Source organism: Haliaeetus leucocephalus, unplaced genomic scaffold (genome assembly GCF_000737465.1).
Source record: "Haliaeetus leucocephalus isolate CR32 unplaced genomic scaffold, Haliaeetus_leucocephalus-4.0 Scaffold626, whole genome shotgun sequence".
NCBI classification, from domain to species: domain Eukaryota; kingdom Metazoa; phylum Chordata; class Aves; order Accipitriformes; family Accipitridae; genus Haliaeetus; species Haliaeetus leucocephalus.
In genome coordinates this window covers 624,223-637,461 of record NW_010973062.1, presented here as the reverse complement: position 1 = coordinate 637,461, position 13,239 = coordinate 624,223, and the positions used below count along the sequence as shown (strand labels likewise).

At 39.5% G+C, this 13,239-nt stretch overlaps 1 protein-coding gene across 1 annotated transcript in view; it reads right to left on the bottom strand.

The window, feature by feature from the left end:
- Nucleotides 1-594: 594 nt before the first annotated feature.
- Nucleotides 595-13,239, bottom strand: part of DNAJC3 (DnaJ (Hsp40) homolog, subfamily C, member 3) — a 33,996-nt gene continuing 21,351 nt past the window's right edge. The window contains exons 7-12 of the mRNA XM_010578280.1: nt 11,390-11,509; nt 9,598-9,703; nt 9,361-9,481; nt 4,124-4,256; nt 3,150-3,298; nt 595-835 (exon numbers count right to left, since the gene is read on the bottom strand). Coding sequence (XP_010576582.1) covers nt 678-835; nt 3,150-3,298; nt 4,124-4,256; nt 9,361-9,481; nt 9,598-9,703; nt 11,390-11,509 — 787 coding nt within the window. The 3' untranslated portion in view covers nt 595-677. The remainder of the gene's footprint in view (nt 836-3,149; nt 3,299-4,123; nt 4,257-9,360; nt 9,482-9,597; nt 9,704-11,389; nt 11,510-13,239) is intronic.

Below are 13,239 nucleotides of genomic sequence, written 5' to 3'. Positions count from 1 at the left end.
CTTTCATATTTGACAATTACCGCCAAGGAAATCATCCCAATTCATTTCAGGTTCATGAATAAATTGAGCAGACATTTTCAAATACAATTACTTACAAGCAATCTTCTTTCAGAGCAATTGTTCAGACTCATTCAGTACACAGCCGCTTCACCCTACCTATGGCACTGCCGACAGAAATACCGCACGCAGGTGGTCACTAGGGTTTCCTTTTAAGAATACTGAGAGATGGATCATTCTGCTGAGCACGACAACTAACAATTTGTTAACGTAGAGACTATTGTAACTACCCCTTCTGTGTTTATTAGGCCCCGATTCAGAAAAATATTTACATGCATTTTTACCTTTAAGCATATACTTAAGTCCTAAATTTATGTTTAAGTGTTGTCCTAAGTAGCCTCTTACTGCTTTTCCATCCATAGGAATAAACATGTCCTGCATATCCACAACAAATACATAGGCAACAAGAACCCCCCCCCCCCCAAACCAGTAGAGCTTGTCAAGTTCACCACAAAGCAAACCCTCTGAATACTAAAAGAAGGAGCTTTCTTCTAGTGCAGCAAGACTCTGGGTTAAGGACAGCATTAGAAATGAAGATTTTGGGTTTTGAATGGAGAGATTTTTTATTTTTCAACCAATTAAGTAAAAAACAGCAGCAGCCACCAGAAACAGTCTTGGCTCTAACTGAAGTGAAATTTGAATGTAAATGGTCCTCCTCCAGAACCAAAGGGGTTGAATCCTTGCCATGTGTTCCAGTTCCTGTGGAAGGGGTTACCCCCACCCTGCTGACTCTCCGCATCCAGTGGGTCCTCTCCTGCATCAAACTTCCGCCTCATTTCTGAAGGAAACAAAACCAAGGTGTAATCATGGCACAGTAATTAGGGCAGTAACACCAAGCGCATTTGATGACCAAGAACCAATTCAGACCCCCCCCAGGCCAGTGAGCTGCAATTATCACTTGTATTGGCAGCATCTGTAGAGCCTAATTTTGAGTTTTTCAAAGCTGTCCAGGAGACTGGCAGAGGAGAAGAGATTACCTCCACGGAAACACTATACGAAAAACTTCAAACAAGACTTTTAGTTTAAAACAAGGCAAGACAGTACCTGGCTGTCCAATAGGACAGGCATGAATTTCAACAGGGACAGGACAGTTGCACTTTGACCAACTGCATCCCACAAATAATTGAGACATTTTGTCCTTGATGAGTTTATTGGACCTATTCTCTCATAGCTGCATGCATTCAGGATGGCTGGAGGACAGACCGTGCTGTATCCTGCCAATTCTTCACAACCAATAAATTCCAATATTGATCGTTCAGCAACAGCACAAAGTCAGCATGCAGAGCCCCAGACTTTTTCATTCTTCTCCACATACCATTCAGGCAGAGCACTGTCTAGGGGACCGCAGTTTGGAGGCAGAAAGCATGTTCTTTAAGTAGTTTTGTCGAGCGGGGACAAAGCTGAAAGCCTTCCCCAAGACCCACAGAGAAGTCAAAGGCTACACCACTACTCTGTTATTTACACTCACATATAACTTTCAAGCTGCCTGCAAGCACCACAAGGTTTTTGATCAGCCAGCACTTTTTCAGGACACCCATTTTACCAAGACAGAGAAGGGAAGCAAAGGAGTTAGTTAGGGGGAAATCATGAGACTGGCTAGGGGAGAAATGTAGAACATGGCCTCAAAGTACACCAGAGCCCTATGATAATAAGCTTGCAAATCAAAGCTCAGAGATTCAGATGTCCACAGGCTTTATAGTTTTTCTTTACATAACCAACATGGTCACTAGAGCCAGAAAATGACCTGGGAAAAATATCTGGGTGGAAGGAAAGAATGTCATTGCAGTAAGAAGAGATGGAAAGCAATACAGATGGCATTACAAAAGCCAAATACGACCAGTGTTACTTTTCTTGCCCAGTTGGTTTGACAGGAACGGTAAATATGACACAAGAAACAGTTTCAAGAAGAAAGCAAATGAATATGTCCCGGAGATGCTGACAGGTCAAACAGCATCTCAAACACTCCCAGTATATCAATCTCCTAATTTGTGTTCATAATTATGAACAAAGATCACATTAACACAGAAAAAAGATTTTCTGACCAGAAGTGTTTGTAATGCAGTTCATCACTCCCAGATCCCTCCTTCCTCCAAGAAAGTCTGAGCCCATCTGCCTAATTATCACCTTGATGATCCTGAACGGTTAAAGATAAAAATGGGAGCCTCCGATATCTACATCTTTTACACACTTCTCTCTTTCCAGCGACCATAAAGAAACAGTTTAAAAACAAGAACTTAAAAGATGGCTCTGGTTGAGGTTTTGGGGTTTTTTGTTTGGTTGGGGTTTTTTTGTCAGTTGTTCAGGTTTGTTTGTTTGTTTGCTTGGGTTTTTTTAAAGGAAGTGAGATAACCACACCATTCCATTTTTTATTACATTCTTGAGACTAAATGGTCCGATCCCTTCTGTTCATCTCTTGGCAACACAGACATCAGATCTCCTAGTTGCCACACCACAGGGTCTCCCAGGACAGTGGCCACATTCTTCACTTTTCCCCCCCTCCTCCAGAGCTGACCAGCAGACAGTTAGCCCTGACAGGGCTCCTTGCTCCTAGGGACTGGGCTGGCCCCAAGAGCCTTGGCCATAGAGCAGCAGTGAGGGCATCCTTTCCCTCAGGCCAACAGGAGCCAAGAACCCAGTCCCCTGCCCTGGAGGAAATGCTCTGTTTGCAGAGCATTTGTTTGCACAGTGTATCTGGGCTTTGATACACACACCAAGGGCCAATTTTGAGGGCTTCTCTGGAGCGCTTTAGGTGCTGTTATAATCTAAATGTAGTTTGCAATAGAACTTTAGGCAGAAGGAGACACCCACATCCTTAAAGTGAGCATCTCCAAAGTTAATCAATCCTGGAAATCTCTGCAAGATGATATACTAAAAAGAGACTTTAAACACAATAAAAAATACCAGGTTTACACCTGACTTCATGCAACAGATTGGATGCAAGTATCAGTGCATTGCTTTCTCAAGACAGCTAAGGGGAGAAAGGGAAAAAGGGAAGTTGTAATGCTTGTTATGACTTACACTTGCTGCATTTTTACATTACTGTAAAAAAGTAATTTAAAAAAGTGAAGTCACTGCCTAAGAACAATCATTACCTGGGTCAGTGAGGACTTCTTTAGCAGCTGCTATATCAATGAATTTTTTCTCTGCTTTCTTCTTTTCTTCCTCACTCTGGAAGTTATCAGGGTGCCACTGGGATGCCAGCTTTCTGTAAGCTTTTATGATTTCTTGCTTTCGAGCATTTCTGGATGGATAAAATCATAGGTAACTTAAAATTTTCTAATTGTTCATATGCCACACTAGTGAATCTACAGATTTATTTTAAACACTGAGACAGTAATTAAGGGCATCAGGAAAATTATGAGGTGCTAGTTAACCTTCTGCAGGTGACAGTGAAGATTCTCTACACAAAAAACAGAGGAAGCAGGTTGCAACTTTAAACAAAGATTACTCACTCTTTCCTTCACCACCCATTTACTTTCCTTGGAAAGGTGCTACTGCCAGCTACTATGCAGAACACAGTTCCCAGTCTGAAGAATTTACACAATCAGGAGAGTAACAAAAAGCACAAAGAGTAGAGATCAAATTAGTTCACAACTGGAAGGATGACCAATTCTAGTACAGAATTGGACATTTGATCGGTCCTCATTAGAAAGAGAAGTTGTTAGTTTCTCAAGGTTAATGGCACAAGTATTTTAGATACCTTTCAGTTAGTCCTTTCAAACTCTTCCAATCTATCACGCTATCTGCCACAGTTTTATTTTTTGTTGCCTTCAGTAATTCTTTCCAGTCTTCATTTCTTCCCCAATTCATTCACTGACTCTTGGTCATCTATACTAAGAATTTCTTTCCTTCCTTCCCAATGTTGTTTTTTCATTCCTTCTAAAGGAATTGTAAACAAATGCTACTTAAAAGCTGAACACTGCTAAACTACTACAGTAGGAAAGTGAATGTACCAAGATACAGGAACAAAAACTAACACTCACAGAACAAATTCAAGTGATCAGCCCTAGAAGTAATGGTTTAATAACCAGCTTTCACATCACCATCTCAGATATTAATCTCTCACCTTTTTACTCCTAAGATTTTATAGTAATCCCTCTTCTGTGATTGCTTCAGCATCCTCTGGGCACGTTCTAGCCCCTCCCGAATCTGCTGGTCATTTTCACTATTGGCTTGAGCAGTCTCATAGTCTTTAATAGCTTTTATAAAAAAAGTGAATGAAAAAAGATTACACAACTCTTTACAAACTTCAGTTTAAAGAACTCAACCACTCACCAAAAGCAAAGTTTTGCTATTACCATATATAAACAGCAAAACTTTTCTTTCAACTTGCCATGGTTTTTTTCCAAATTATAAAACCTTGGAGTAAAGGAGATTAATTTTCACATATAAACTAGGTAAATTTCTTTCTTTAGGTTCATCACACTTTTTGGAAAGGAATGAGAAGGGAGGTTACTAGTGGTAGGTCAGAACACTCTTCTAGATGTTACAACAGTCACATGGATGAACATAATGAGCACCTAGGACTGGGACGAAACAGAAGTCAAGAAGCAAGTTTCAGCAACTAGTATTTGAAGAGCTCACTGCACAATATTAGTCCCACATTGCTGTTCAACTGAAGGATGCATTATACAGAGTCTTTAAATTAATATTCCTTCTTCTCCCACAGCTTGCACTCAATCAAGACAATAGAAAGCCTCTTCCTCTTTAATGACAATAAAGATGGATTTCAGATTACCAGTAAGTTCATACTGTTAGTGAAAGACACAAATATTTGCTTTTTATGCCTCTGCATAATAGGCAGACAGTTATAGTTTAAGGGTGTTTTTTTCCAAAGGCATGCTCTCACTTTTATTTCAGGAGTTGCACTTCTCAGGAATGAAAGCAAGAGAGATGCTGTCATGTACTCATGAATTTTTAAGAAGTTCCAGGTCTACACTTTTTTTCTGGGTGGGGGCAGAAGTAAACTATATTATTATTGTAAGTGGTAACTGAATGCTTAAGACACCAAGTTTAAATATTCTTTGATATCAAGATTTATCAGGGGAAGCAACTGTTGAAGTCTTTAATGAAACTGCTCTTCTTTCACTGTTATAATCCTCAAAGTCTTATTTGCAGATCCAAGTCTCCTAGGTTTCTCAAGTTAGACAAAGTACTTGCATCAGATTATTTCCAAGCAGATGCTATTTCTCAGCAGGTGTTACATTTGTTTTTCACTGTTTCTGAGCAAGACAGCAGGAAGTGCTAATGAATTTGTATTACCCAGACATCAGATACCACTGCAATCTTGTTTTGGTTATTGAAAAAAAAGTTTCCAAGAAGTATTTCCAGTGCCTCAACAATTTCATATGCTATTACAAACAAAACAAAATTTCTATTCATTTTCACATCAGCGGACACTGTCATTTGCTGCTTGAACAGAGCATTTTGGCTTCTGATGATATTTTCAATAATTTGTCCAGTCATTAAAAAAAACCCCAAACAACGAACAGGAGTGTACACTAATGCGTGTGCCCCATATATATTGTCAAAACTGATAGAAATAATGAAAATGCAGGGATTCCATTACACTGCATTACTGCTCCAATACTTTTAAGGACCAGCATACTTAATCTGCTTCATGTAATAATGGGAGGTCCCATCACAATGTCCTGCCAAATGCAGATCAGGTTCAACTTCACTGAGCACCACATCATCTACAGCATGCAGCACTGCTGGAAACCAAGCTGCTCAGGGGCCAAGTATTCACAATGACAGTACTAGATTTCTCTCTCTTTAAATTGACTCCCTTATTTAAAGGCTGCAAATATCATATGGGAAGGTATGTTTTTTAGTGCTGCACACCGCAGAGGCAATGTGCCCAGCACACCTGACGGCAAGTATATTTTGCACTTCCTCTCAGTTGGAAGAGACTTCAATTTTGATGGTACTCTCCAGTGCAGGAATTTTCTTCTTTCAGAGAGCTAACTGCTCTCCCCACCTGACGGGTGAGAGTTGGGAGCAGGTGGAAGCAGGATGACAGCTTCCTGACCACAAGAAGTTTGCTATCAAACCAGGAGACTTATTACTAATTCACAGTACGTCAAGTGAGATCTTTAATCAATTCTTCTCAGTCTCTGTTTCTAAAAGCACTAGTAGCTCACAAACCAACACAAGGATCACTGCTGCTTCTTACTGGCCTGCCATTTCAGAGAGCATCCTTTCTTCCTTTCATCCTGTCCCATGACATGAAAGGAACAACCAGTTTCCAGTATCAGTTTCAATTTAAATAACTTTAGTCAAATCTAACTCTCCTCCTTTCAACACAAGAGTCTTCACAATCTCTCAAATACTAATCACATTGTACTGCTAAACACCTTAGCTGGCTTTCCTATCTTCCCTGCATCTTTAAAACAGAGTGACCAAGATTGGCCAATATTCTGTATGCAGAATTAATTTCCTATCAAACTCGAGTAATTGCAGACAACCTACATCCACGCCAACTCTGCTGGAATAACTGAACCAGTTATGCTTTTACTGAAATAGGGACCGTTTCCTCTACAGTAGTACGATGGGGAGGAGGAGAGAAAAGAAAAAGGAAAAAAAAAAAAAAGAAAATGGATGTCCTGACCAATTTTGAAACAGCAAGGTGTTTTTTTCTTCTGCAACAAAACCTGTGCTGTATACTTTAGACAGACAGACTCCTGTACTTACGAGGTAAGCCAGAAAGGGAGTCATTACACATCTGTCTCTGTAGACAAGCCCTGGATCCCATGTGATTATAAAGTAATTAAAACCATTTGATGGGTATCAGAACTCAGCTATACATACTGAAGTGCATCTTGAACATTTAACAATAATCGCCTTCAAAGTTCTGAATTACAAGTACTTTGCAATTTCCTGTCTTTGAACAGGAAAATAGGTGCCTCCAGCTTGAAATTTTCTAGAGGGAAGAATGAGAATCAGTTTGCTCCTTTAAATATGAGATTACAATTTTAATTGCTCTGTTCTCTACAGCAGAGAGAAATCAGCCATCATTTTATAGCTGTTAAAACTGAAGGATGAGTGAAGACACCTTCAGGCAGACTAACATTAATGGACTATTATAATACTGTTTATGGAGGCTCTGCTGGAAGGCAGTGTAACTACAACCATCTCACTATTGTCAAGGGCAAGAGGAAGGCAGGGGATATGCTAAACAGTTCCACTTTAGCATGGTTGTCCACTCAGAACCAGGCTAGGCCAAGCCCAGCAGGCTCCAGCCCAGGAAATAAGCTCTCCCAGATCCTAGGTGTGTCCTCTCTGTGTTTCCTTATTTATATCCCATAATAGGGAAGTATTTGCTCCAGCACAAGACCAAGATGGCTCTGTGCATTTGTGCAGGACCTTGTTACAAAACTTTGTCCTCTAATTTGCAAAACTTGCCAGAGTCTCTCACCCTAGAAGAACCACAAATAGATGAGGATTTAATAGAAGATGTTAGAAAGATCCAAACTGAGATTCATCAATTTCAAGAAAACAAATAGATCAATTCTGTCCACTAGTAAAAAGCAGAAGGTACATCTAAGAGGACTCACAGCAGGGCCTGTTTGGCCTACCCCTCTCTGTGTCCTCCTCTCAGCTGAAGATTTATACACCTTGAGGGGAAAAAATAATCTTAAATTTTCTTTGGGTTCTTTTGCTGATACGCCTTCCTCTTAAAATAAAAAAAACTTTGTACAAGCCATAAAGCTATGTAGATTTGTATTCTGTACCTTTAACTATTTTTAGGGAATTGGTTGGGGGTTGTTTTTTTTTAATTAATTTGTAAATCTACTTTTTCCCAACACTGACTGAGCTTACTTCCACTGTACTGAAGTACAGAAGAAGATGGGGAAATGCCCAAAGGGGACCTCATCACTGTGAAATCTTCCTGAACCTTACTTTCAGGTTGACCCTACAGTTCTAAACAATCAAAAGATGGAAAAACATTACCCTAAGAAAAACAGAAAGGTAATTTTTCCCCTCACACTTTGGGTTTTTTTTCAAGCAATCACTTTGGACAAAGATCATCAGTTCTCTAAAATGCTGCTGTCTTCCACCCTTTTTCTCATAAGGGGGAAGAAGGCTTGCCAGCCTCCACAAAGAGGGACTAGGGCTAGGTCACTTCAGCAGTACAAGGTCTACAGGGCTGATGAAGAAGAGTGCCTGAAACCACACCAGTCCTCTTTATATCATCTTTTCATTTGAGTCAAGGAGGCCTAAAAAATTTAAAGAGAAAAAAAAAGTATCTCATTTCTGAAGTGAACTTCAAGAGGTGAGCAGTATCATCTCTCAGTGATTAATTCCTCAAAAAGACAAAAAAAACCCCTAAGTGTACTATTAATGAGAACAGCTGCCTCATGAATGTTTAAATCAAAAAGATTTCTTTTGTTCAGTTGTACACCTAAAGATCTAGTACCACAATAAAGAAAAGGAAAATTGTTCTGAGTACTGAAATTAATGGAACTAGTTTTCTGCAGATTTAAAACCTACAAGTCCTTTCTCTCACCACATTTGACTAAAATAGCCCAATGCTTCAGAAACTGCTGCATGACTGAGCACAGTGGCAGAACAGATTGTCCAAATTTCCATCTTAAGCCTGGTTTCTTGTGGAAATGAGATTCACTAAATTAAATTTTGAAGATTTTTTTATAGCACATTAGCACTTAGTTCTCTTAAAGAAGCTAGGCAAGAACATCATCATGTACGCAGACACCCACATTACTCAGTCGCTACCTTCCAAGGCTGTAGATGGGACCATGTAACAGTACGCATTTTATGGAAACCCTGTATGGAAAGTGCAGCCACAGGAGTTGAATCAGTTTACTGGTCTTAGCAGCACCACAGAGACACATGGAGGTGAAGCAATGGCTGTTATCTTCCTCTGCCCTCAACATATGCTAGGGGATAGAACAGTATTGTTTCATGCTGCCATCTAAAGACATTAAAATGAAGTTCCTAAAATGGATTTACATCACCCTAATTACCTTCTATCTCTAAATGCAATTGTCTGACATTACTGATTAAATAAAATGTGTTTAAGTTGAGTAAACTGTAGTCTCATAAAACATCCTGAACATACCTACTGTTGTAAAGACAAGTCTGCTGTAGATAAAACAAGTACATTCCACTTATACTAATCAAGACAAAATTACCAGCAGATATTTTTGTAAATCTGCAACTACCAGCATTGATTAGGTATAACAACATAGTGTAGAATCAAAGTGCATGTTAAAAAATTTTTGAAACACTGACTGCATTTTAAATGCCCACAAAGTATGTGCGAACAGCATACAAGTGTACCTTCTTCATATAGGTCTTCCAGCAGATAAGCTTCTGCTCTGTCTTTCAGGGCATTCACATTGGTTGGTTCCAGCTGCAGAACTTCTGTACAAACTTTTATGGCTTCTGTAGCCTGCTGATTCTAGAGGGGAGAAAATAAAACAGTATTCATGTAGATGTGGGGTTTGGGGGGTAGAGCGGGTGGTGGGTGGTGTTTGTTTTAAAGAACTTTACAGAGAAACATAAAAGCAGAATTACCTTTGATAAACAGTGGCAGATCCTTTCTTTGGCACGAGTAGCATAAATTGGGACTTCTGGCTCAGTTTTCATTACAGAATCATATTTATTGATAGCATCTTCATACCTGTTTAAATCATAAAGATTAGCATAATATCATAAAATGTAATAACTATTTCAGGGTGTTGGGATTTATTTACAAATTTTAAAATTCAGATTTTCACATCCTTCTAGCAATGTACCTGAACTTTAGTAGTCTTAAAGGTGTGCTGTGACACAGTATGAAGAAAACATGCAGCCACTTCAAGAATTACATCCCCATTCCCTTTTCTGTGCTATGGGACAGAAGAGCAGGCACTATGCATGGCAGGCTTTTGCAGAAGATAACTACCATCCCTCACCGTGCACAGACAACAGTCTCTAGATTTGCCTCCTGTTCAACACACCACTCTGCACTTGGAAAAAAGCATCTCCCTCTCTGATACCCGAGATAGACTAAGTCTGGAGTCTTGCTGTAAGCACTGTACTATTTGTATTTCTTGATGCGAAAAAGAAAAAAGTTCTTTATGCCAGCTTGAATCAGGCGGTTGGTTTCTCCCTTCCTTCTCTGCAAGCCACATCGTAAAATATATTTTTGCTGTGAACATTTCAAAGATGCTGAAGTTCCACGGTTTGAGTAAGAAACAGATTAGAACATTCACCTAAAAATGCAAACAAACCATTGAACCCATGGGTTGCTACAAGCTAGGAGAAATTCAGGCTCTCAGAAGCCTCCCTGAAAATGTGCTGATACTGGATTAAATAGAAGACTAAAGTGAAAAGAGTCCAAGTGTACTGCTGACTAAAACTGTCCTCAGTTGTGCTGATTCACATTCCTGATGTACCTCATTTTAAAAAGCCACCTTGACAATGTTTAATCACTTGTTAGGGGTCCTTACAGTTGGATGTCATGTGCTTGGGAACATGTAAAACTGAAATAAAGCAACAAGTAGAAGAATACAGAGGCATTGTCTATCATTTAAGAGGGTGCATAAAAGAAGCCCATCAGTCAGATCCACTTTTGCTATCAAGGCACCGCAGAGTTACTAAGTGGTTTCAGTCTAAAGATGTGGTCCTTTAATCAACAGCATAGTTGAAGTTGGAAGGGACTTTCGGAGGTCATGTGGCCCATCCCCCCTGCTCAAGCAGGGCCACCTAGAATGGGTTGCCCAGGACCATGTCCAGACAGATTTTGAGTATCTCCAAAGTGGGGAGACTCCACAACCTCTCTAGACAACCTGCACCAGTGGAAATGAGAGGGTGGTGGGAAGCATTTCCTTGTGTTCAAATGGAATTTCCTGTTTTGGTTTGCACCCATTGCCCCGATCCTGTCACTGGGCACTGCTGAAAGGTGCCTGGCTCCACCTTCTTCGCACCCTCCCTTCAGGTATTTATATACATCCATGAGATCACTCTGTAGCAGAGAAGGCCCAGGGGAAACAGTCCCAGCTATCTTAGCCTTTCCTCACAGGAGAGAGATGCTCCAGTCCCTCCATCATCTTAGTGGCACTTCATTGGACTTTCTGTCTCAGCAGCTTCATCTCCACAAAGAAGTTAAGTATGCAAAGAGAAGACAGTGGCATCAGAAGGAATCAGAATAGGATTGTCACTATGTGAGTCAATATTTATTTTGATTGTAATTTGAGAGCTGTGCTCAGTTATCCACTTCAACTGGCAGCTGCAAAAAGCATCACTTAATCAACTTCTCAATCAATAATAAGTTGGCGCCTCAGTAGTGATTTTTTTTTTTTTTAATATAGCAGTGAACACTTACCTGCCTTCTCTGATGAATTCTTCTGCTGACTCGATCTGCTTATTGAGTTTCTTTACTTGCTTATAGAGAGAAAAGCATTGCTTATGGTCTTGGTCCAGCTTCAGACATTCCCGGACTTCACTTTTCACAGGGAGGTAGGGAGGAAAAAAAAATCAAAACCAACAAAACACCGGAACAGAAAGACATCATCACACATTATGAAATTTCACCTAGAGACACAACGCAGCATCTATAAGCTGTCCAGAATAACAGTTGACTTCTTTACACAATCTGTCCCTTCATCCAAAAATCAATTTAAAGTGAGACAAAAAAAAAATCTTCCAGAACATACAGGGATATTCATCTAGTTTTGTTTTTAATTATTTTGTATCATCAAATATGCAAAGATTGAGAAGTGTTACATTAATAACTGACTAAACAGTAGAAGAAAAATATACCCTGGGAAAGAAATTATATTCAGCAGTTATCAGATACAACTGATTGTAATTTTCCTGTACATTTAACTCAGCTATGTTACAAAATAACTATGTAGAAGCGTATTTTATGGTGCCTGAAACAGGTAAAGCTCAGCTAAGACCCAAACCTCCTCTTGAAATCTCAGCCAAGCCTAAGCCTGACTTTTCACTGTGAAGACTGTTTAATCAGACTCTGATTAGGGTAGATACCTCTTAAAATAGTCAAAAGTCTTTAAGAAAACCTCCAAAATGCAATCGTATGAAGGAATAAAAGTTTTGTATCATATAGATGCATCATAGCACAACCAAGGTGTTATTTTAGATATAAATATTTCACGATTTATCATGCTCTATATCATCACATTTTCCATCTCAATTACAATGATTACAGCAAACAGAAAGAAATCACAAAATCTTATTTTGTTCCTAAGCACAGACAAAAATATCTGTTACTTTGAAATCGTTAAGCCTGTAAAGGTAAGGGGAAGAAACTAAGGGAAGGACAAGATTAATCACTCAGCAAGTCCAAAACCTGTAGAACTGTTTCTTAATATATCTTATGATGCAAAAAAAAACAGTATCAGAGAAGAAAGAAAAGAGGCTTATCCCTTCATTGTGATACTATTCTGTTCTTCAACAGCTCTCTCAATTGTACGTATAAAAATCTTAAGATCCTCCTTTAACAGGAGAAGTCCATGTGTGGATTTCAGAGGGAAAAAAAAAAACCCAAACCAAAACACCACCTGCATCACTAGGCTATATAATGGCCAGCTACCAAAAGTCACCACAGAAGTGACCTATGAACTCCAGAGATTAAGTATACTCTGGAAAGGGGATCCCTGATGCAAACCAATTAGTTATTTGGTGTTTACTTTTGCCCAGCTATAAAATGAATTCTTGCACTTAGAATCACATGCAGTTTCCATTCACCAGCCAAGAAAAGAAACTCAGGCTATTTCAGTTCCTTCACCTCTTACTGAACAGATTCTGTGGCAGAAACCATACTGGAAGGAGTCTGGAGATGAAAGTAGCACATCTGAGATGATGAGCTGCACAGAAACCACTTGTGTGCAAAAAGAAGGATTATACCATCTGTCCAGCTAAGCACAGAGTATGAAGTTAACAGTCCAGATTGGGCAAGGGCAGTTATCTGCAGGACTGTCGAGGCACGTATGGGAAAAACACCTTAAATTTAACTGAATATGAATAAAAGCGTAGGGCGTTACCAAAAAATCATCCAAAATACTGGACACTGTCTGCAAGAACAAAATATTGACAGCTCTGGATCCCCAACTCCTCATGCTTGGGACGCTCTTGTACTTTTTATTTATTCTTAAGCTTGTAACCTTTTGCTTCCACTCTTGAAAATAAAAATCTAGCCCCAAGACTTAATGC